Source organism: Podarcis gaigeae (assembly GCF_964106915.1).
Source record: "Podarcis gaigeae genome assembly, chromosome: 13".
Lineage (NCBI taxonomy): Eukaryota > Metazoa > Chordata > Lepidosauria > Squamata > Lacertidae > Podarcis > Podarcis gaigeae.
In genome coordinates, this window is record NC_139689.1 from 52,851,213 (window position 1) to 52,876,907 (window position 25,695).

General features: G+C 43.5%; 1 protein-coding gene across 2 annotated transcripts in view; it reads right to left on the reverse strand.

The window, feature by feature from the left end:
- Positions 1-25,695, reverse strand: part of COL15A1 (collagen type XV alpha 1 chain) — a 125,093-nt gene that overhangs the window by 58,866 nt on the left and 40,532 nt on the right. For both annotated transcript variants that reach the window (XM_083709051.1, XM_083709050.1), the window contains exons 3-12: positions 19,554-20,101; positions 15,662-15,736; positions 15,008-15,097; positions 11,174-11,318; positions 10,755-10,873; positions 10,120-10,248; positions 6,259-6,285; positions 3,792-3,854; positions 2,700-2,777; positions 1,202-1,264 (exon numbers count right to left, since the gene is read on the reverse strand). In XM_083709051.1, coding sequence (XP_083565177.1) covers positions 1,202-1,264; positions 2,700-2,777; positions 3,792-3,854; positions 6,259-6,285; positions 10,120-10,248; positions 10,755-10,873; positions 11,174-11,318; positions 15,008-15,097; positions 15,662-15,736; positions 19,554-20,101 — 1,337 coding nt within the window. The remainder of the gene's footprint in view (positions 1-1,201; positions 1,265-2,699; positions 2,778-3,791; positions 3,855-6,258; positions 6,286-10,119; positions 10,249-10,754; positions 10,874-11,173; positions 11,319-15,007; positions 15,098-15,661; positions 15,737-19,553; positions 20,102-25,695) is intronic.

Below are 25,695 nucleotides of genomic sequence, written 5' to 3' on the forward strand. Positions count from 1 at the left end.
AGTTCCTACAATGACAATGGATGTGAAATGCCTTATTATAGTGCTATAAGTGCTATAATTATAGTGCTATAAGAATACACTGGATGTTCTTAATCTAGGCCATTGAATATGGTTAAACTTTCAGAAAAATCCAGAATCCCCAGAGTATAATTTTCAGGTTAAGAGTCCACAGGACTTTGTAAAATTACGCACCCCAGAACAAACTGATATCGGTGTGACAGTGAACCAATTAGTTCTCAGGCTCCTCTGTCATTTCAGGTGTCATTTAAAGGGAGGTTTAGACTAAGGTTACCAGACGTCCCTGTTTCCCAGGGACAGTCCCCGGATTTACAAATCAGTCCCCTGACAAAATCCATCTATTTAGTAGGAAGTTGAAAAGTGTCCCCAGATTCATTGAAAAAAATCTGGTAACCTTAGTTTAGACCACAGTTTAGTCCACTGGGTAGGGTTTATTTCATAGCCTATGTCGTGCTTCCATTGTTTTTTTGACTGAGGTGAGGGGATTTATGGGATTCTGGAGCAGTGTTTTGTATATTGTGGATACCATCCCCTTGCTGTTCCCTCTGCTGTCAGGAAAAGGTTTTCGAAGGAGGACACCTTCACTCTGGTGTGGTTCCCCTTTATTACACAAACAGCCCAACGACAAAACCCCACCGACAGCATACGAATCTGTTATGTACTGAAGTTCTCACCCTGGGCCAGCAGGGGGATAATAGATAGTTTTCACTCAGATCCACGTCAGTTATTTTAGGCGGGAAACCCTGGGTTGTTGTTGCTACAATGTTGACAGCTGGCTGCCTATAAAAGCAGGCCGGCTGAGCTGTTTGCTGTTCAGTTTTCTGTTCCAGCTTACAAAATAAAGAGCTGCTTTGGAGAAATCGCTGTGTCGTCCGCCATGTCTACCCACTATTCAATAGAATCAATATGGTTATTTTGACCCAACAGAGAAGAAGAAGAAGAAGAGTTTGGATTTGATATTCCGCTTTATCACTACCCTAAGGAGTCTCAGCTGCATGTGGAGGAGCGGGGACGCAGACCCGGTTCACCAGATTATGAGTCTACCACTCTTAACCACTACATCACGCTGGCTCTACCATACAGGTTTTTCTCTTATTGTGATGTTAGTGTCTTATATCTTTAAAGGTACTTTGTGATTTGGAAAGCCTTTACAATTTAGCAGTAGCCATCAGAACCTACGTACCCTTGGAAATTCCATGTCTCTCTCAGAGTCACCAGAGCCAGAGGCTTCCATTTCCACTCTTCTCTGAAACAAACAACATTAATTTTAGAAAATTGTTGGTGGGATGTGAACTCCACATCCCAGTAATTCTCTTCAACAGTCCTTAAAATTCCTCAGACATGTTCCCTGAGCGGGGATGTTCTAATTTGTCTCAAATTATATTTCAGGTGAAACTAGGAGGCTGCCTAACTCTTACTCCATGCCAGAGAATTTTTTCCAGACTCACTCCTTTGGCTTTTCTCAATAGTCATCAGATGATTTTGCCCAAGCAGGAATTTTGGGTGAAATTCAGTGGTGATAACTCTAATATTACCCTGTAGAGAGAAGACACTGGCAGAAAAGGATGGATAAATCTGTTGATGGACATAGAGCTGTGATTCAACTTCATAAAGGGCCAAAAACTTAAAACCAGGAGCTCTGTAAGCCACACCTGAGCACCTTGCTCTCTGCCTCACTGTGACAACTTGCAGCAGTGTCATTGCCTGTTGTCGGTTGTGTGTGGACTTAATAAAATCTTATTAAAAAGGAAAACCAAAACCAAATTAGATAAACACAAAGAACAGACCAAAAATCAACTCGCTTGAAGTGCCAACTGCCTGGGGAAACAAAAATATATTTGCGCTGACAATGCAGGTGCTCGGCAAACTTCCCTGGAGAGAGCATTTCACAGCCGAGGGGCAGCCACCGAAAAGGCCTGTTCTCTCACAGCCACTTTCCATGTCTGTCTTGGGGGGTGAACCACAGAGAAGGACCTCCCTTGTAGGAGGCACATGGAGCGTGAAGGCTAAGATGACACCAGACTACATTTGCTCCTCGATCTGTGGACTAATGATGTTCCTGTCTGCTGTCCCTGCCATTCCCTGCCTCGCTTCACCTTCATTCAGGCATTTTTCTTCCCAGAGAAAACAGGTGTGCCGAAGAGGAAGAATGGAGGGCCATGGTGACTGGGGTGTGTGGGTGTGTGCCGAGGGGAAAGAATCATTCATGAATCTGCCCCACTCACATACAATTCCAAGTGCTGCATGTCTTATATTGACATGAAAATCCACCATCTCCAGTGCAGTGCTCTCTCACTTTGGGCACTGCCTCCCTGGCTGGCTGGGGACAAGAGTGCCTGAACTGAGGGTAGGGAGATAAGGTGTGGGGTGGCGTTTGTGTGCGTCCGGCATTTGATGTCGGACTTAGGCATGCTTTTGCACTCTGCTTTACATGAGAATGAGGCAGGCAAATGAATAACCAAACCAAACTTCCACATCACGTTTACTTTGAGCCAGGTTTCTCTGCCCGCTCAGCTTGGCCGTGCCTATTCCCTCCAGACTCCTCTCAGCTTGTCTCCTCTCTGAGACGTGGGCTGTTTCGTGTGACGTTTCACCACCAGAAGCTCAATGCAACATAAGGCTGGAGAGACAAACAAACAGAGGAGCTGTTCCACATAACAAGCACAAGCACTCAAACTCACAAATCCCATGGATGGAGCAGGTGGCCCAGGAGGCCCTGGAAGCCCAGGGGGGCCTGGTAGTCCTATGCCAGCATCTCCCTAGAACAAGAATAAATATGGTGAAGTTGTGAGGGGTTTGGAAAACACACGTTAAGTTAGGAGATGGTCTGTTTAATGCACACCCACCTCATGAGCCTTGCTGAGAACTGGGTGGATGAGCTGAGGGGAGCTGACCCCTCTCAGCTTTGTACACCTGGGGAAGCTGTATGCAGCACCAACATAGATGAGACTTAGCAGACGTACTAGATTTTTTTCTCTAGTCTGAACTGCATTTTCATGGTACGTTTGTTGTTATTTTAATTCAACAGTTATGGAACTTTGGTGAATAGTGGTATATAAATATTCTAACTATGCAAATAAAGTAAACTCTTGAAGGCCCACTATGAAAAGTATGTGATACGTTTTCATAGAATTGTAGTAGAGTTGAAGGAACTCTTAAGGGTCATCTAGTCCAACCCCCTGCAATTCAGGAATCCCAACTAAAGAATTCCTGATAGATGACTATCCAACCTCTGCTTAGGGAGTCCATTCCACTGTCCAAGAGCTCTTACTGTCAGAAAGTTCAGTTTTATTCTGACTAAAATTGGCTGGACCAGAGTTGCCTTAGCTTCCATGAAGGTATGCAGAATAGGGTGTAGTCCAATAAAATGGGACCCATTTCAGAAGTTGTGGTCTCAGAATGTAGACAAGGTACTTGGAGTTCAGCTGACTGCCTGGGTACTCAACCCTGGTTATATGTCTTGCTTGTGTTAAAGACCATGTAGACATTTAAGCCCATTGCTACATACTGAATTTGCTTCTGTAACGCTGCTACAAGCCTTTTAAAATGCACTCATAACATCGGCATGTCATGTGACTTCCTAGGAGATGTGCAGTCATGTGTAGGACCATCACTCCCTACATGGAAGAAACTGGGTGTGCCTTCTGCCAAAAGCTTCTGTCATAGGTGAAGCCACATTAGTTCACAGGATGCATCAGTTCACATGACCCACGATTCTCATGTCAATGAAACACCACTGGTTTTTTTTAAAAAAAAATCAAAACAGTGCCTACCTTTTCTCCTTTAAGGCCAGGTTCCCCCTTTAGCCCTGGAGAGCCCTGAAGTCCTGGTTTACCCTAAAAGAGAAGGTATATTAACATCCCTTTTCCATTAGCATTATTCTTTACTGAAAGGCTGTAATTAAAGTAAGTGTGGTGCGCCAGCAATCCTCTTCCTCTTGCTTCACCATTCAGTGTGCCAAGGAATGGAATCATATTTGGTTCCTGAAGCATCCCACCTAACCTGGGCTGTGGTGGAGTCATATGGACCAGGAGCCAATAGCTCATTGACAGGCTCCAGTTCATGGACCACCATCATGAATAGCACTGATCCCAGTTCAGAACAGCTGATGGAGGTTCTGTGTAATGAGGACATTTCCTGGAACTCATATGCCTGGGAATAATATGCTGGTGAATTGACTTTTTGAATCATGGCAACAACCTGCAGGTCAATGATATTTTTTATGCAAAATTGAGCACGTTGAAGTGGTCTTGTAAACATATGCCCAGATAATTTCCTAAAAACATCTTGCAAAAATGGGTTAAATGGAGGCTTGAAAAGTTGCCAAAACATGTGGAAGGATTCAGAACACCTGTTGTTTGATATACCCACATCAATTAATAGTAATACTGCTTTATCTTGTACTTCTGCACGTAAAAATGGTTGTGCTGAATACTTGGCCTGTATTTAGAACCTCCATATATTATTAATTTATTTGATTTTCATAACTATCGTCCTTTCTTTGAGGAGGAGGAAACCTCTCTACAAGGCAGCTGTAGTGTAACTTCAAAAATTCCAATTGCCTTCTCCTCTTCCGGCCAACTCACTTCTGGGAGAGGATGGGTCAAGTGGCAGTTATGCCAGCAGAAGGAATAAATGCAAGAACTAAGTTCTCTCCCACTACGACGTGTGTCAGCAGAAATGGCACCAGCTTTCAAAAAAGATTGAGGGGGTCCAACATGGGGTCCTTACTCCTGACATCATGTGAGGAGTCAGAGGGTGGAGTTGAACATGGCCCCTAGAGGACAAAATTTGGATTTCCAAAGTACAAACTTCTGATAAAAAAACAAGATACAACATATACACTCTTGCCCATTCAACACCATACCAATAGTATATGTCATTTGCATAATCTATATAGGAAATCTTGAATTACAGTATTGTTTTAAAAATTTTCAGTGAAATTTGTAATATTAAGAAAAATACAGTATCAGAATAAAAGCAAGGATTTCCAGAGCAGTTATATCCACAGTTGCTACTTATAGAAGGAAGGGCATGATCCAGATAAAGCTAAACACCTCTACGTTCAAATTTACAAGGCCCTTAACGGCTTGGATCCAGGGCTGCCTCCTGCATTTATTTCTGCCTGCTCACTAAGGTCTTTGTGCCCCCCCCCCCTTGACTCAGATGCATGGCCCGCATCCACCAGGAGCATTTTCTGATCTTATAGCTTTAAGTGATTTCTGTTTCATCTTATTGTACACTGCTTGGAAGCTGCAGTGTTAAGTGGTATTGTTGTTGTTGTTGTTTAGTTGTTTAGTCGTGTCCGACTCTTCGTGACCCCATGGACCAGAGCACGCCAGGCACTTCTGTCCTCCACTGCCTCCCGCAGTTTGATCAAACTCAAGAACACCATCCAACCATCTCATCCTCTGTCATACTCTTCTCCTTGTGCCCTCCATCTTTCCCAACATCAGGGTCTTTTCCAGGGAGTCTTCTCTTCTCATGAGGTGGCCAAAGTATTGGAGCCTCAGCTTCAGGATCTGTCCTTCCAGTGAGCACTCAGGGCTGATTTCCTTAAGAATGGATGCGTATGATCTTCTTGCAGTCCATGGGACTCTCAAGAGTCTCCTCCAACACCATAATTCAAAAGCATCAATTCTTCGGCAATCAGCCTTCTTTATGGTCCAGCTCTCACTTCCATACATCACTACTGGGAAAACCATAGCTTTAACTATACGGACCTTTGTTGGCAAGGGGATGTCTCTACTTTTTAAGATGCTGTCTAGGTTTGTCATTGCTTTTCTCCCAAGAAGCAGGTTAAGTGGTATACGTTGTTGAAATAAGTAACTAACTGCATGCTTGACATTTTACTCATATCGGTGAAAGCAGAACACTTTGTTGGCAAGAAAGGGAGAGAAAATACCTAGCTTCCACTCAAATAATTTGCTATCATAATGTGTTGTGGCTCTAAAAGGGGATCTGTTAAATTTCATGGAGGATATGTCTTATCGATGCCTGCTATACATGAACAATAGCAACTCCCTGCTCAGGGAAAGCCTCTCTCTGGATTTTTTCTGTTACTGGGGAGTGAACAGGGGGAAGGTTTGTTTTCTTTGTCCTGCTCACAGGATTCCTGGGGGCATCTGGACAGAAGGACTTGGAAACCAAATGCTGGACTAAACTGAAACACTACGTTTTATATACACAAATGCTGGGCACTTGGATAGTGTCATACATACGTATATCTAGGTTACTTACCGGTAACCCATCTTTGCCAGAAATGCCCTGAAACAGAAACAGAAACAAACTTTACAAAACCTGTGTGAAGAGATTAAAATCAACCGATCAATACTGGCTAGCATTTTATGTAGTATCAACGATAACCTCTTCCTTGTTGCTCTGATAAAATAATTTTCTATCTTCGTCTCCTGTCTACTCTCTCTGCACCAATCCCCACTTTTGGTACCTATAAAACCTACATAACTACCACCAATTGCTGGTTCTCCCTTAAAATGGACTACTGCTTTGACAAAATTTGTCTCCAGCTTGCAGAATTGACATCTAAGTCTGGAGCATGCCTAGTCCTTTACTCAAGCAACTCAACAAAGCAAGACATAGCAACTGTATCTGATTTTAGTCAAATGCAGATGGAAGCTTATTAACTACGGTAATTCCATATTACAAATCCCAATAGCTAATTCTGTGTTCTGTCAGTAGGCAAATTCAAGATATTTTGGCACCTGAACCGAACCACAAAATGGCGCTTCCATCCTCACCAGGGAAGAAGAGGTGAGTGAAGATCTACACAGGAACAAGGGAGCATCAAAGATCTACATCATGGGTAGGCAAACTAAGGCCCGGGGGCCGGATGTGGCCCAATCACCTTCTAAATTCCGCCCATGGATGGTCCAGGAATCAGTGTGTTTTTACATGAGTAGAGTGTGTCCTTTTATTTAAAATGCATCTCTGGGTTATTTGTGGGGCATAGGAATGCATTCATATATTTTTTTCAAAATATAGTCCGGCCCCCCACAAGGTCTGAGGGACAGTGGACCGGCCCCCTCCTGAAAAAGTTTGCTGACCCCTGGTACATCAAGATCTGCTGTCCCTCTGGATCCTGCCCCTGAGGCAATCGCCTCCCCATGCCCCGTGGGTGAGCCGGTCCTGGACAAACGAGATAATCCACTGACAGATTTGCCACACATTTAGAGTGGAGTGCTTAGTGTTGCGGCTGAAGAAATAAATGGGGTCTGGCAACAGGCCTAGTAACAAACAGGCTGAGATGTGTTTGCCTCAGACCGCCTGAGAAAATGCATCCGGTTTGCACGGACTGCGTTGACATGTGGGCAGAAGGTGGAGCTGCTCCAGCCCCCAAGAATTCTGAAGCAGGAGCCAATATCAAAGGTGGCCTTCACTCGCTCCCCTGGCAGCAGCCAGTATCAAAACATGATGCTGGCCACTCGGACTTCCTCAGAACAAATTAGGAAGCTGCTCCCAGCAGTGGCTTTGGCTGCTGTTGGCACAGCTCAGGGTAAGTTTTGTAGCTACTTTTCCTTCCTGCTTACACACACCAGGAATGGGTCTAAAGTGCTGCTTTGATGGTATATTTGCTAAACGTGCTCAAGAGAAGCCAGATGTGTGCAAGAAGGCAATCTGTGTTATGTTGTTGCTGGTTGAAGGGCTTCAAGAGAGGAAACGGCTGAATAGAACAACCCCTTGTGTGCATACCTTTGGACATGGCCTCACTTGTCTAACTGCAAACCTCAAAAAAGTATCCAATTTAAGCAACACCACTTTGGTTGCCAGTTCGGCTTTTTGACTGCCACTCTTAACAACCTATTATTTTAGCTGTTTTTGTCCCATCTGGTGGGAGGAAGATGCTTTAAAGAAGGTAGGGCTGCCATATTTCAAAAGGTAAAAACTGAAAGTTGTTGATGCCAAAAACCCTGTGATTTTTTTTTGATTGACTTGTCTAAGGTCCAAGACAAAGCGCTGCCTTTTGGAAATTCCCACCAAATGTCAATTCCCCCTTTGAAGTCCCAGTAATGTCCAGGAAAATCTGGATGTAGGGCAGCTTTAAAAGAAGGGGCTTTAAGGGGAGGGTTTGGCTTTCCCTCCTGATGGTTCATGCTGGACTTTAAATCCCATGTATCCTGCTTTGTAGTGGACCAGAAAGGCCTGGGCTGGGACTTGCCGCATCAGGGATATTTGCAGCTTGAGAAATGCCTCTGAATTTTAGGGAATTTTTTTAGCTCACTTCTGAAAATCATAGTCTCACAAAGTGACAGCTGATTTATATCATACACGTGCTGAATGAGTTTAGACAAGAGAGGGCAGACAACAATATTTGAAGCCAGTAGCAGTGGAAGGAGACTGAGGCAGCAGTGCCAAGAAGAGTCAGCACCTGGGACAAATGGTACTGATGACAGCTAGCCAGGAGCAGCCCAGTTTACAGCCGGTTTACAGGCCTAGGGCCTGCCCTTAAAATCCTGGGCTTCAAGTAAGTGCAGGGAGGCTGGCTGTTCATCATCTAGAACAGTGTTTCCCAACCTTTGGCCTCCAACTGTTTTTGGACTACAACTCCCATCATCCCTAACTAGCAAGATCCAGTGGTCAGGGATGATGGGAATTGTAGTCCCTAAACAGGTGGAGACCAAAGGTTGGAAAACACTGATCTAGAAGACCTCTGGGGTCTGTTCACCAGGGGATAACAGTATGGTTTCTTTATTTCTCCTGAAGTATGATCATGAGAAACTGGTTCCATGTTTGTTTAACTGAGCTGTCAATTAAATGAAAATGCATAATGCCAAACAAAAACATTTCAGACTGAACCTTCAGGTTCTACAGGTCTCGGGCTATGAGCCCTAGAGGTCAGTACCAGCTCCCTAACCATTGTGTCACCAAAAGAACTCTACTGCTTCCTTCAAATTACTGTACTCAATTTGCTCCTGAGCACCAACCTTTCCCATTCACCCTCGGCTCCTTTGGGATGAAGGGTAGGATATAAAATAATAATAACAATATTAATAATGGAGTTAGAAACAAGAGTTTAGCTATAACTAATGCATGAAGATTAAAATGCCTCATTGCTTGGTAGGGTTCAGTTAAAATCATTTATCTCACATTGTGTCTATTTTAATTAGTGTCCAAAACACTTCCCATTTCTGCAATTTTTTTCACATCCACATTCATTTAATACAGTGGAACCTTAGTTGTCAAACATAATCTGTTCCAGAAGACTATTTGACTTCCTAAACGCTCGACAACCGAGGCGCAATTGCCGGTTGGCAAAATCCATTGAAAAATGGAGAAACATGCCTCGGAAGCTATTCGACTTCCTGGTTGTCGGCATTCGAAAGCCGAAACGTTCAACTTCTGAAGCATCAACGAGCAAAGTTCCACTATATTGTTCTTCTTCCTCTTAGAAGCATTTCACTCCTTACCTGTCCTCACTACCCTCAGCCCCTCACTGCCCTCACTGCCCTTTAATTCCACATGTTGTGGCAATCTGCATAGTGTTCTTCACAACATCACAATGTTTTGCCTGATGTGGTGACATTACAGATGCACAAAGACAAAAAATATTTTTATGTGTTTATTATTTAATGACATGGGTTGCCGCAGCCAACGGAATTTAACAACATTGTGTGGACAAATGAGACCAAAGCAAATTAGGACCAAGTATAAAAGGAAAGAGAAATGTGCTAAAAAGAAGTAGAAGAGTTTGGATTTGATATCCCACATTATCACTACCAGAAGGAGTCTCAAAGCGGCTAACATTCTCCTTTCCCTTCCTCCCCCACAACACTCTGTGAGGTGAGTGGGGCTGAGAGACTTCAGAGAAGTGTGACTGGCCCAAGGCCACCCAGCAGCTGCAGGTGGAGGAGCGGGGAAGCGAACCCGGTTCCCCAGATTACGAGTCCACCGCTCTCAACCACTACACCACACTGGCTCAGCCAAGGGAAGAGAAAAGAGTGTTGAATAACCTTGAAACAGTGCAAATGCACATCAAGGTGAGTATTTTTGTTAGCATTTTATGGCTGTATCCAGTTATGCTGCCTCACAAAACCAGAAAACATTCTGCATAGATCTAGTGTTCAGCGAGAGTGCAATACTTACAGGTTTACCATCCAGTCCAGGCTTTCCAGGAAGCCCAGGTTTTCCAACAGTCCCGGGTTCTGCTTCATCCAGGCCTGCTTTTCCTGGTGGTCCTTCCTCTCCCCTCTCACCTTTTTCACCTTTTTGGCCCTTCAGGTAGAAAATATACAGTTATGGCTATGAGCCTAAACTGATTTATTTGGAACAAATGGGTTTGCTTCTGAATAAACATGGCCAGAACTGGACAGAGAACTTTATTTTTGTACTTTAAGGCATAACTGAAATTAAAGAGACTGTGCAACCTAGGTAAGGGATGCTTTGGCGAGGGTGGGTGCAGCAGGGGCAGGGCAGGACTTCCCTATTTGCCACAAGCAGTGAAACAGGACACGCCACCCCTGATTTGGAGTTACATATATTCATGCACAATTGTGTGGAAGGAAGTTGTTAGTGTGAAACATCCCTGGCATGCTGCATTGTGTGGGAAGGGCAGCCGATTCCCCACACCAGCCCCTCCAAGGAAGGAATCCAAGGACAACTTTAGACCACAATCCGAAACATGTTTACTCAGAGGTAAGCCCCACTGAGTCCAGCAGGTCTGATTCTCAAGTAAGTGGATGACGGATTGCAGCCTTACTCCTGCATGAAACCATACTTGCCTTTTCTCTGCCTGTAACTTGCAGAAAACCATCAGGAGGCGCAGGTGCTGTTTTTAATATTTCCTGAGCCATAGTGGTAACTTCACTTTCCTCTTTTCTAATTTCTGTAGTGGTTAAACCTAAAGGGGGTGGGAGGCAGAAATTGCATGCGTCATAAAAATATGCAAGAGACTGCATAATAAAACATCATCTGTCAGGAATGACTTAATGGTGTTGATTTGGTTCATTCGGGGGGGGGGCAGGGAGCACTGAAAAAAATGACAGTAAATGACAATACCAAAAAATAAAGCAAAAGACAAATTCTAAGCTGAAAACAACTGTGGGTTGTTGTTTTATAAAGGTAGTGTTTAACTAAAATGATCATAACACTCTAAGCTACAATTAAACTGACACAAGCAAAGAGTTTAAAATTACAGTGCCTTGTTCTTGGACTTTAGTTGGTCCCAAAGTTGCTTCTAAGAGATGGTGGCCTGAAAACTCCATCTCTTCAGAATGAGGTGCTGTGGTTGGCGGGGCGCCTACAGGTCCAGCTGTTGATTCTTCAGATACATTCTGAGTCAGGAGCTAGGCAAGAATGCAAGGCAAATGTTATCTGGATATTATTACTGGGAAAACACATTGCTTTATTCTTTTTCAAGATACTTTTGGATCCATGACAATGCTATTTTCCCCCCTAAACATCACTTACTTTGTAGATAATAATCAAATAAATAATCAAAAGGGTGTGGTTGGCCCATGGAAGTACAGTAACTCTGCTGAGTTAACACACCCAGTAAGTTAGAAGTAATACCAGTGGAGGCTGGTTCATTAGGGCAATTACCAGTGGGAATTGTAAGCAAAAAGTGCAAAAGTTTCCTCCAAATTCACAAAACTCTTAAAGCCACAGGCTTTTCTGTTTCCCACACACTCCTGAGCCCTCCATTCAAACTTAGAGAGGTACGTATTTCATTCAATCTCCTGTTCAATCAGCTCTTTGCCCTGTTCAGCCAGTCCCAATCCAAAACATTGCTATGGCCAGCAGGTTCCCCTCCATCGATCTCCAAGCAGAACAATTCCTTCTAGAGGGATATTTCCCTTGCCTGAAAAAGCGGACATTTTTATGAGCTAAAAACAGCTGCGTATGAAAAACTTCATGCAATTGTGTTTGTTACAGGAGCATTTGCAAAGTGCTCTAGGCAACAGTGGCACCAATAAGCAGCTTTATCTGCCTGGCAGCTGGGTTGTGTAAAAGTATGGGCCTTCATTTGCTTCACTCTATGCTTCCAGCTTTGGACAGCTTGCTTGGTTGTTTGCAATGCTCCTGTGTGAACATTCACTTTCCAAAAGCATCTGTTGGGTGACTCTGCTGGCTATTATATACAGTCTTGAGTTCTGCTTTGGCATTTGGCAAGGAAGAACACACTGAGATCCAGTGAGCATTCTCTGCAGCCAGTATATAAATCCAGGGACTTGTTGGCATGTAGACACTTCACAGCTGGCAAAAACGTTTTAAGTTTTGTTAGCGGCAGGATAAATCTTGGGAAATTCAACGCACTGAAGTTCTCTCTAGCATGCCCTTTTAAGTCCATGGGTATTTAATATACCATTTTTTAAAAAAATGAAGCTATGAATCCTCCTCAAAGAAAAAAAAACTTTCCCATTAAATTCTTACGGCTTTAAAAAACGGATCACTTCACGAGGCTTTCTGGTTTATGATTGTTTGGCTTCAAAATCTACACGATGTAAAACATGGGGTGATTATTGCACACAAAGAGCCTTAGTGTAGCTGAAACGAGGGCTTCACACAAACTGCTCTTTGTCTGGAGGCAGAATGAGGGGCAGAAGACAGTTGCCAAAGGAGCGAGTGAAGAGGCTACATATAGGATAGTACTTGTCTTTAAGCCATGAAATCACCTCCCATCTCAGCTTCATTCCTTGGTATTGCATTAGTTCAGTGTCTGCATCTGCTGGGAAAGTATTTTATCCCTCTGAAGTATCTTAAGGGAGACCCGTCAAGATTCAGCTTGATTCCCTGATGCAATATACAAAAAAACACCTGAAGCCTAGAATCTACATGCTAGCACATTTATAAACAAGACAAATTTCCTTCCAGTAGCACCTTAAAGACCAACTAAGTTATTTCTTGGTATGAGCTTTCGTGTGCATGCACACTTCTTCAGATACACTGAAACAGAAGTTTCCAGACCCTTCTAATTCTGTTTCAGACCCTTCTAACTTCTGTTTCAGTGTATCTGAAGAAGTGTGCATGCACACGAAAGCTCATACCAAGAAATAACTTAGTTGGTCTTTAAGGTGCTACTGGAAGGAAATTTGTTTTGTTTTGACTATGGCAGACCAACACGGCTACCTATCTGTAACTAGCACATTTATAGTTCATATTAATATTACTCCCTACTTTAAATAACTATTACAGTGGTACCTCGCAAGACGAATGCCTCGTAAGACGAAAAACTCGCAAGACGAAAGAGTTTTTCGTTTTTTGAGTTCTTCGCAAGATGATTTCCTCTATGGGCTTGCTTCGCAAGACGAAAACGTCTTGCAAGTTTGTTTCCTTTTTCGTAAAACCGTTAATACGCAGGGTGCATTGCTTGAAGAGGTGCAGTTGCGACTTGAACTTCGAGGAGCAACTCATAGCAACTCATAACTTCTTTTGCACAATAAACCTGATCCTGGCTGCATACGGAATCCGTGCTTCACAAGACGAAAAATTCGCAAGACGAAAAAACTCACAGAACGAATTAATTTCGTCTTGAGAGGTACCACTGTATAAATAAGTTAGGCAGTGGACACAGAGAAAATCCTAATCTTTATGGAATCATTCACATTACTGGATAGGAAAAACACAGTGTACAAAATGCATTTCTGTATATATAAACTTTTAGACTAACATAGTCTATCTTTATTTTTGCCTAAGAAATAATTCTGATGCAATTCTGGAGCTCCCTGCTCTACGAAAAACAACTGATGAATTTTAAGGGAAGCAAAAATGGCTTGGTAAGAGTAGTAAAACTTGCCAGTGGGGGGTGGAGGTGGGATTCCACATATTCTTTTCCATTTCAAGGTTATTGGGGCAGATTGTAGTAATGGTATAACATGGAAAGAAGTCATCACCCACCATTAATTAGGGTATGTTTCCAGGTGTCATTCCAATTAGCAACAATACAGAAATTGCAACCAAAATATCTGATAGAAGAACTTCCTGCTGTAGGTTTTGAGTGTCCCTATTGCTGCGATTCTGTCTCTCATACCATTACAAGGTGATTGGAACGAGAACTTCACCCACTAGAACACTTGGATAGTGGGTCGGTGGCTGTTGGTCAGTAGCAAACCATTTTAAGTGGAAACATCCTAACTATCCCAAACTATTATTTGTAGGTACAGAGGACGGACTTTCTGGGAATGAGAAGGAACCCTTTTAATGTCATTTACTTATTTATCTATTGAATTTATATACTGCCCTATGCCCAGAGGTTTCAGGGCGGTCATGAACCATATTTACAACACAAACAACAGAAATGATGCTTTGAATTAAAGTTAAATTGGTATAATCATAAGCATATCATTTTGGCTTTGCCAGCTATGACTTTCAGTGCATAGAACTGAATTTTGCACATTAATAGGAAGCCACTACAATAAAGCCAGTGGTGCCTACTTGAATAAAATATTGGGGGAGCCCAGGTAAGTCCCGCCCTGCATAATCGTTCACATGACACGGTGCACGCACACCAATTGAACAGCAATGCTCATCAACTCCCCCTCCCCCCCGGCTCCGGCCCCCTCAAATACTTTTTTGGGAGAGCAGGCGAAGACCCCTTGGCCCCTAGGAGTTGGCTCCAATGGATCAAGCTGAACAAGATCTAAATCATTCCTCTTCTCCCAGGCCATTGGCCAATTAAAAATCTATGGCCCTTTAAATGGCGGTATTGCTTTTGGTTGTTGTTATCCACAGGAGGAGGAATGACTGCTGGGGGCAGCGCAGAGAAAAGAAACTCCATGGTGCATCTGCCCCAGCTGCAGCAAAACATGTCTCTCCCTTATCAGTCTCTACAACCACAGCAAGTGCTGTAACTCACCAATGGTTTGACTTCACCCCCAATGGCGCAATTCTCATTGTCTCCTGAGACAGACAGACGCCAACAACAAAAAGTTATGATGCCATGTATTTTTGTGGTTTTATACTGTAAATTGTCCTATGATCCTTGGATGAATGGCAGTGTAGAAATTTAATAAATAATCACTATCATAATACTTACTGGGGCTTGTGAGGGCCGAATGATTTCTTGTGTCTCAGGGACACCCTCCTGTTCTTGAATGCTGTTGTAGCCACTGCTTTCTCCTGAAGCCTATCAGAAACAGGCAGGCCACAATGAAGAATTTGGGTCATGCCCACATGAGAAATTTCATCAGTAATGAGTGTGTGCAAGCCTTAGCAATTTGCACAGACACATGTATGTTCAAAGCATTAATTACTTCATTAAGTAAGATAGAAGAATAAATCCTAGACTATCCATCTCTGGTGCAGTCAGCTGTTGCTGCATGTAGTTCCAGGTTCATACTCAATGAACACAAACCCTTGTAAAGAATCATTAAACCAAACATGCATCAAACAATTTAGCCTGTTGCAGCAAAAAGTGAGTGTGCAAGATCTTGCACAATTCATCTCACCCATAACTGGTGAAGCAGAAACAGGCACACACACACACACACACCCCCAGCTACTTTCCTACCCAGGGGGAGTGGAATTCAAGGTTTGTGACCCTCAGCTGAAGAGCTGGGCACACTGGGAGCTGTAAGCAACTTTTAATAAAAAGCGAGGACTCCTGCTTTTGTTGTGGAAACAGCTGTATCAAAACCAAGCTTCCAATCCTTGTTGTAACTGCAGAAAACGTGTGCAGGGAAGTACTCACATATGGGTCATCATCCTCACACTGGTCCTCAGTAGCTCTTGGATCCGGTTTGATTGTGAGCTGCTGGATGGAGCCCTGAAAGGAAGCAGAAGAGCCAATCAAGGGGACATTTTGTATAACGAATCCCACCAAGAGCATGGGACTAGACACTTTGGGTGGTGGTTGCTGTGTTTGAAAAGAACAGATGTAGGTTCTTTGTAGGTCCGTTAGGTCCAGTTGTGACCGACTCTGGGGTTGCGGTGCTCATCTCACTTTATTGGCCGAGGGAGCTGGCGTACAGTTTCCGGGTCATGTGGCCAGCATGACTAAGCCGCTTCTGGCGAACCAGAGCAGCGCACGGAAACGCTGTTTACCTTCCCGCTGGAGTGGTATCTATTTATCTACTTGCACTTTGATGTGCTTTCAAACTGCTAGGTTGGCAGGAGCAGGGACCACTGAGTCCAGACAGAGGTTAAAAGTGAACAAAAAAAAGTTTATTTTACAAACATTAACAAGTTTATGGTTTCTCAGATAATATTCTGGTCAGTTTCTTAACTTTAGTTTCTTTACCGGCCTATACCTTCCTAATACCTTCTGACTATCTCAACTGTTTGACTGACACCTCTTAACAAAGTCTCTCCCTCTCTCACACCAGACTAGCCCAACCCACAGACTTATCTTCTCTGCCTCTTCTAACTCCAGACTGTCTTCTCAACCACCCTAACGCTAACTCCTGCCAAAAACCCTCTGTGCTTAAAACCTTATACACAGTTAACTCTGCCCCTTGGGTTCCCATGAGTTAGTCATTTTACAATTAGTTAACCCTTTCCCCATGAACCCGGTATGATGTCACACACCTAGGAGGACAAACGCCACACTGCCTTTCCTTCAAGGAATGCATGGCAGCGTATTAAAATAGCATGGCAGTCCAGAGCACCTTTGGTGCACATGTGCTTTTGGAAGTAACAAGTCTGAGGAGCTTTTACAACTGAGAATCTGTCAAAGGGAGGCAGGGAAGGCAAAGCAGAGAACAAAGTGCACTAACATGCACCTAAATGCACTTACATGCAGGGGCGAAGGAGGGGGGGTTCGCCCCAGGTTCCATCATGGAGGGGGTGTCAAAAAGGAACAATTACTGCCCTACTAGGGCGGTTCATTAAAAACTTTTTTTGAAAATGCCTGCTCCAAAGGTCTTATCTTACTACACTAGGGATTATATAGCTGTATCTGAAATTTCATGAATATTAGTTAATATCTTGACCCTCCTCCATGAAAACAACTGTTTACTTGGCCGTTTTTCTATGTCGTGAAGGCTGAAATTTCAATTCAGTGGAGCCAAAACACAACCCATCCTGTAGATTTAAGTATCTGTCCACAGGCGCCTCCTTGTTATCAGAGGCCCATAATCCACATTCCTTTGTAGGAAAGTATGAAATAACGTAAAACTATTTTTGCAGGCAAAATAAAAAAAAGCAAAAATCAATGGGGGGGGTTGACAAGAAATTTTCTGCACCGGATACCACCTGACCTTCCTACGCCTCCACTTCCACGTACCTTTTCACATGTATTCAAATGATTCAAATGATCGACTGATTTGTATCCCAACGTTTTTAGGGAGCTTGGAGTGGCCAGTATAGTTCCCCTCTATCCCCTCTTTCCATTTTATCCTCACAACAACTCTATGAGTCATCTTACGCTGTATGTTGAATGCCCCCCTGCACATTTTTTAAAAGAGCAGGGGGGAAGGTTAGTTCAACTTTGAGTATACAGAGAAGTATTTTGTGAAGGGGCAATCAACAAACACACCCTACAAATAAATAAATAAATAAATAAATAAATAATTTCACCTGTGGTTTAAAATTCTAGAAATGTACCTGTGAGTACTGTCACACACAAAAAGCACTGTAACATAACCTACAATTCTGGCAAGGTTGGTTGTTTGGGAGCTTCAAAAGCTTTCTTCAGCGACTGCTACCAAAAGGCATTAGCACGCTTATGAACCGGCAGAGTATTGGCAGTTGGTGTAACATCTGACATCTTTCCGCAGGGCCTGCAAGACAGAGCTGTTCCACCAGGCCTTTGGTCAGGGCGCAGCCTGACTCCCTCCTCTGGCAATCTGCACAGAATTTTGCTTAACGGTTGCCATCAATTTGATTTTAATTAATTTTTATAATGAAATGTTTTTAGAATGTTGGATTATTTTATTGTTGGTAGCCGCCCTGAGCCCGGCTTCGGCAGGATATAAATAAAAGTTGTTATTGACGTTGTTATTATTATTATTATTATTATTATTATTATTATTAACAGAACTCAGTAGCACAGCGTTTTGACTAATCTACATATAATACACTCGGAGCATTCTGACTTAGTTCCTTCCTCTTTCTCTTTGCTGTCTGAACAAGGGACAATCGTCCCACTTCATAGAACACAGTAACACAAACCATCCTGTCTCCATAACTTCCCCCACTGTGAAATGAAAACATACACCGTCATATGATAGACAACAATCTCATGACTGCAAACACGGAGCAAGAATCCTAACACAGGTTTGGATGTGGGCTGGGCCAGGGGGCGCAGCTGACGGAGCAGGAAGGCTTCCCTCAGGTCCACGCCCAGGACATTTAAGCAGCCCATATTTGGGGTCCTCGCCTGGGTTTTTTCCCTCATCATGGACACAAAATTGCATATGAGTATATGCAAATTCATGTCCTCTTTTTTGAGTGGAACAGAAGACTCAATCTAGACATACATGCATTGAGCCTAGAAAATCTTGTTGGCATCTTTGTATTCTGTTCTGGTCACCACACCTCAAAAAGGATATTGCAGAGCTGGGAAAGGTGCAGAAAAAGACAAGAAACCTTGTCAAGGAACTGAAGCAAATCTTAATATTTTGGACGCTATTGGGGGGGGGGGAAGTAAAAGGGAACATGACAGAGGTCCATAAAACTATGCACAGTGTGGAGAAAATAGAGACGTTTTTCTCTTCTCACACAACACTCAGAGTCACCCAATAAAGTTGAATCCTGGAAGATTTGGGACAGACAAAAGGGAGTATTTCTTCACACAGCACATGGTTAAACAATGGAATTTGATACCACAAGATGTAGTGAGGGCTGCCAACTTGGGGATTAGATACAATTGTGGAGGATAAAGCTGTCAGTGACTACTAGTCATGAAGGCTATGCACTGCTATGGATAGGAATAACCTATTTCCAGTGCATGTCATAATTAAGTTCCATCTCATTTCTTCACTAATGTGCAACTGTTTTTTTAAAAAATAAAAGTCCATATGAAAATTTGAAAATACCTATTTTATCATAAAATATTTAAATTTCAGTATATGCCTTTCTAAACATATTTTATTTTTTAAAAAAACATTTTAAAATGCATTTGGGTGTGTTTTTGAGCAATGTTCAGGGAAGTGTGAAACAGAATGGATAATTGCCTTCTGATCCATCTATCAGGATGGTACGTGGAGATTGGGTCAGGTCGCTTAAAAATGCAGACCCTCCATCCCCTGCTAGGATTCTCTCCCCCACATAATCACTCTTAGTAACTAAGAGTTTGCCTTCCAGGTGCCAGTATCAATTCTCCTTGTCTCAAGAACCATCAGGACCAGCCCTACCATTAGGCGGAATGAGACAACTGGCTGAGGCAGCGGATGCTGAGGGTCAGGGAGCAGGCAGAGCTTTGTGTGCCAAGCTGGCTTGCTGCCTATTGGTGCAGCGGATAAAGCTGTCCCAATACCAGTGCCAGCACAGTCAGCTTCTGTACGTGGAATGGGGTGGTGGTGCCGCCATCTTGCCCTTTTCCCTGGGCATGTCTTGGGCTGGTCCTGAGAGCCATGGACCAAACCTCTTTCCTGGAGAACCGCTGCGGAATAATCCACACATTTACTACATGGTGTACTTACGGTGAATCTTTCCAGTCCTGTCGCTCCAGCGTTGCCAACAAATATTCCTGAGCTCGATTCAAAGAGCAAGGGCTGATCTGATCTCTGAAACTGCACCCTGTGATATTCCTCGCAGTCCATAAACAGTGCAATGTCATTGCCCTGGACAGCTATTGTAAAGCGATTCCATTTGTTGGTCATCACTGGGACTTTAAACGAAGCAGCTTCTCGGGATATGTGGGAACCTGGTTCAGTGTAGTACATAATTATTCTCTGGGTGCTGTCATCCACAGGCGATAGTCTGGCTCCCAAATAAATTGTCTTCTGAAAGGCATCCATTACAGCGAACAAGACACCTCCACGGTCGCTGTTTGGTTTGACGGTGACGGCGATAGCAAAATCTCTGTAGAACGGTTGAGGTATCAGAGTCCTTGTCAGACGGCCAATGTTAGCCTCTGGCCCAAAACTGTATGCGGGAAACCCCCCATAACCGGTAATGAAGGAGACAGAAGGTGGCAGTGGGACTCCTATTAGTTCAGTGAGATCAAGGTGCTCCTTTGACCCTCTTTCTGTAACACAAAACAAAAAGTATTATTAGTAAGAGCATGCAGTCAGGATTCTATCCAACTTTTCAGGAAGAGCCATAAGCTTGTTCCAACCTTGCCAAATTCTCCGGACCAGTGAGAGACGGTTAAGCAGTAGACACTTTCCCATTTTTTTATACCGTTAAATGTCACGTGTAACTTTAAACGTAGACCATCAGTACTGAGCTTCTGTTGCCTTTTGTTTCTGCATTGGTTTTCTTCCTTCCCTGGGACCTGGGCACCCACAGCTCCCCTTGCAAAATTGCAGGAGGGGGTAATGAGTAGCAGAGAACCAGCAAGTGTGTGTGCTTAACCCATTCTTTCTCTTCTCTGGGCATCAAGAGATGGGGGGGGACAGCTGATCTACAGAGCAGATCAGTCACAGAAGCACACCACCCAATTGCCATTTCTTTGCTGCACATTCCCTCTGACACATACAGTGGTACCTCGGTTTTTGAACAGCTTAGTTCACGAACCACTTGGAACCCGAACACTGCAAACCCGGAAGTAAGTGTTCCTGTTTTCAAACTTTTCAGAAGCCGAAAGTGCTCCATTTTGAGTCCCCCTGTGTTTCCTGTTGTGCTGCTAATTTGCGTCCCCCCATGGTAATTCAAGCCTTCCATTTCCAATTGCAGTGTTCTAAGGTGATATTTGTGAGGAATCCTATTCGGAATAAGGGAATTTCCCTTAAAAAAAGGGAAACGTTGCCAGCAATGATTTGGTGCTTTTGTTTTTACTATTTATTTTGCGTTTTTTGTTTTGAGGCTTTTTCAGCTAATTTGTTTTTGGGACTGTGTGGATCCCAGTTCAGCTACTGATTGATTGATTGATTGATTGATTGATTGATTGTGTGACTGCAGAAATGGATAAAAAAAGCCCCCCATCCAAACAATGACTATCATCAGCGCAGGTAAGAAAAAAAGTAATTTTAATTTTTATCATCTACAATACTGTTTTATTTATTTTATATCACAGTACCTTGATTATTGTTTTCGTTTTATGGATCAATGGTCTCGTTAGATAGCAAAATTCACGTTAAATTGCTGTTTTAGGGGTTGTTTTTAAAAGTCTGGAACGGATTGATCTGTTTTGCATTACTTTCTATGGGAAAGCGTGCCTTGGTTTTGGAACGCTTTGGTTTTGGAATGGACTTCCAGAACGGATTAAGTTTGAGAACCAAGGGACCACTGTAGTTCCACCCTTGCTGAATTGCACTGTGCACCAAGCATTGAACACAGTCTGAAAACCGTGCTCCAAGGCAAGTAGTTCTGCTGTGAAGTTACAACATTTCTGGCACATAGCTTGGTGCACTGATCTCTTTCCTCAGACCGCAGGCTCTCCCTCATTTCCCTTCATTCAACAGAGAGGTGGTAGAACCGCTGGCTCCCAATGCTCTCAGGCTGCCCCTTCCAAAAACTGGGGAAACCTGATCGCATGTTGCATTTGTGTTTTTCAAAGAACTCTTTGGCACTGACAAATCTAGTACAAAATCAGGGCGACCAGGAGATTTGGGGTTATCTGGAATGACTCAAAGAGCAGAAATGAAACACAGGCTCAACTGGTGTGAGGGAAGGGCTAGCCAAAATCTGCTGCTAATACGTTTGAATGTATGGCTGGCAGCGCAATCTTTACAAGGTTTCCTTTTGTTTAAATTACACAGAGCAGAGTACAGGAAAGTGCAGTCTAATCCCCTCCATTATAGAACAGCTTTATATTAATCCTTTGGAACACATAATCCAGCTTGTCTACATAGTTTGAAATGAAGCAAGAAAAGAAAAATTCAAGCATAGACTGTAAGGGAAAAGACAAAATGGAAAGATTTCATCCTTGGAGTGTATGCAGTTTCTGGAATTCTCTTCATAAATCCCACTAATGTCTGTATGGAGTAACTTACCTGCAGTTTTCCGAAGGTTTCCCAGTGATACCAATAACATGTCATTATAATGCCATAAATTAATAAATATGAATCTGATAAGGTCATGGAGAATATCAGCATTTCTCTCAAATAAATTAATATAACAACGAAAGAGAAGTCTTGCCTTCACTGGCACATAAGCATAGACGGTACGGTGCCTCCTCAGCAGAACGTAAGATTAGGGCAGGTTGGTATATGGAAAGACTTTCCATCAGGTATTCTGGTCCCAAGCTGAATTATTGACACATGCTGCTGTGGTACTGCAATCCCCGTAATTAAATAATGTGGAATTTTTCATTAGTGTGTCATTTTTCCTGAATGAGAAGATGGTGGTGATTGTTTTAATGTATTTGATACACTGAGAACCAGGGCCTTATTGTGGTTCCCTCATTGTAAGAGGCAAGGTTACAGGGAACCAGGCAGAGGGCCTTCTCGGTAGTAGCACCCTCCCTGTGGAATGCCATCCTGTCAGATGTCAAGGAAATGAACGACTATTTGACTTTTAGAAGACCTCAGAAGGCAGCCCTGTACCGGGAAGCTTTCACTGTTTGATGTTCTACTGTGCTTAATGTTTTTAATTTGTTGGAAGCCACCCAGAACAGCTGGGGCAGCCCTGTCAAATGGGTGGCATATAAATAATAATTTATTATTATCAAAGTTTATATACTGCTCACTCAACAGAAAACCTCTAAGAGGTTTATAAACAAAATGCTCTAAACAGAATCATTATAGCCATCACACAAATTATGCAGAGAAACCAATAATTAATCTTCCAACTTTTAAACAAACAAAATGAAGCCATAGGAACATGAAGACATACTAAATTTAATTGTGGGAGTGGCAAGCCCCCCCCCCCCATGAAGTTAGAAGTTATCCACTTTGTCCTCTGTGCCATTTTTCATCATTTAAATCATTGGTAGGCAAAACTAAGGCCCGGGGCCAGATCCGGCCCAATCGCCTTCTCAATCTGGCCCGCAGACGGTCTAGGAATCAGCATGTTTTTTCATGAGTAGAATGTGTCCTTTTATTTAAAATGCATCTCTGGGTTATTTGTGGGGCATAGGAATTCGTTCGTCTTTCCCCCAAAAAATATAGTCCAGCCCACCACAAGGTCTGAGGGACAGTGGACCGGCCCCCTGCTGAAAACGTTTGCTGACCCTTAAATCAATCCTTCAAAGCTGCTGACTGCTCCATAATAGAAAAATTAAGTCTTCTGAAAGGAGAGCTTTTGAATTTGGGTGTAGGGAAAAGGTCATCTGAAACTACCTCCCTTGGCCCCCAGAGCTTTATTTCAAGGGGGAAAATGTGCTGGCACTCACCATGAAGTTGTTACAGTAAGTGCCACACTTTTCATGTTCAGGGGAAAGGTGCCAGTACTGAGTACCCTTGAGTACCCCCAGAAAAGCACTGCCGTTTTCCCTCCAGAAGTCTCTTGGGAACTGTGCTACATGGTGTCATTGCACCAGGCACACACGGCAGACACCAAGAGCAAGACCGCCACTGGTAAATTAGTCTCCCCACCTCCGAAAAGTTAACCGCCTTAAAAGCTCTGCTAAAATAGCTTCCCAAATTTTGCCACTTACAAATGATTGGCAAAATTGTAAGTACGTTTTGCCTCATTGCTAAGCTAAACCCCAATCAAATTAGCATCATCCACCACAGCTGCGTTTGTGTGGGGAGGCGGGAATGAAGACAAACTGTGGACCTCTCAGCATAATACATAGTTTGGCCTACTGCGCCAGTCTTTTCTGAGCCGTGAGTGGTCCTAACCAGCCTCGTCCCGTCCACAATTGCACCCATGCTTTGTATAAGGAAACACATAAGGACCCTGTAGCCTGCCAATATGGCTGGCAACAATTTCTATGACCAGAGCTGTTTGCCATGCCTGGGCAGTCCTTGCTGAGCACTAATGCAACATCAGTGAGGGATGGGGCACATGGCCTGTGGTTTCAGCACACCAAGCATTACTGGAGAGAGGGATGCTACAATGGCTTCCACTATACTGAGTGTTAAGTTGTGGGCGAACATATCAGACGACACAGCGATTCTTCCAAAGCAGCTCTTTACTTGTAAGCTGGAACAGAACTGAACTGAGGAGCTCAGTCAGCCTGCTTATATCGAGCTCCACTAGAATGCAACAGTAACCATTTTCTGTAACTAGCCAATCACTGAATGTCACTTTCGATCCTTCATTTGAATACAAACTATCCAATCACTGAACGTCACTTTCGATCCTTCATTTGCATAACTATCTACAGTATCCCCTTGCTGGCCCAGGGTGAGAACTTCAGAACATAACACTGAGGTTTTGAGGTTTTGAATTATGGTGCTGGAGGAGACTCTTGAGAGACCCATGGACTGCAAGAAGAACAAACTCTATCCATTCTTAAGGAAACCAGCCCTGAGTGCTCACGGAAGGACAGATCCTGAAGCTGAGGCTCCAAGACTTTGGCCACCTCATGAGAAGAGAAGACTCCCTGGAAAAGACCCTGATGTTGGGAAAGATGGAGGGCACAAGGAGAAGGGGACGACAGAGGACGAGATGGTTGGATAGTGTTCTCGAAGCTACCAGCATGAGTTTGACCAAACTGCGGGAGGCAGTGGAAGACAGGAGTGCCTGGCGTGCTCTGGTCCATGGGGTCACGAAGAGTTGGACACGACTAAACGACTAAACAACAACATACTGAGGTTACAGCAGGTAATAGCAAAAAAGCCCTTTAATGTGGGGGGGGGAGAGAGAGAGAGAGTCAGAGTGGGGTGCGTGTGTCTTTTGATACGACCCTATCCCCACGGCTTAAGGTAGGTAACAACATTCATTGCAATTTATTTGCATAATAAACCTGCTGAATAGAAAGGCAACTACTTATTCCAGTCTTACAAAAGAGCAACTGAGGGTGAGGGCTTGCCCATAATTCCATTTCTCCTGTCCCTAGAAAGCATGGGTCAGAGTGGTTTTCCATTTGTCCTGCCACTCCCCCCAGGAAAAATTGAAGAACAAGAAGAGATTGGATTTGATATCCCGCTTTATCACCACCTGAAGGAGTCTCAAAGTGGCTAACATTCTCCTTTCCCTTCCTCCCCCACAACAAACACTCTGTGAGGTGAGTGGGGCTGAGAGACTTCAGAGAAGTGTGACTGGCCCAAGGTCACCCAGCAGCTGCATGTGGAGGAGCGGGGAAGCGAACCCGGTTCACCAGATTACGAGACTACCACTCTTAACCACTACACCACACTGGCTCTCCAAAACTGCTCTTTAGTGCTGAATCGGAACAAACGTCAACCTGCAGAAAAAACCAATGGATGTTTATTTTGATTTAGTGTTAAATAAGCAGCGTGTTTCTCTGGGAGGGGGAGATCAGTGGGGCAAGCAGAGCCCTGAGAAATAATGACCGACACAAGACCACCCAACAACTGATCAGAAATTGGAATCAAGGTCTCTCTCTGCTGATCACAAGAAAACCAGCAGCCCACTTTGCTGGGGCAATCTCTTATTTTACAGCTAATGTACCTGCTTTCTTCTGTTTCCACATATTTATTTTCTCCGCTGTTCTGTACTCCAGATCCAATTCCATAGGTGTTTTCCTGGGAAAATGCACGGCTATTTTTCCAGTAGCTAAGGTAGGTTTGGAAGGTACACCAGCAACACGTGACGCCGTGCCAGGGG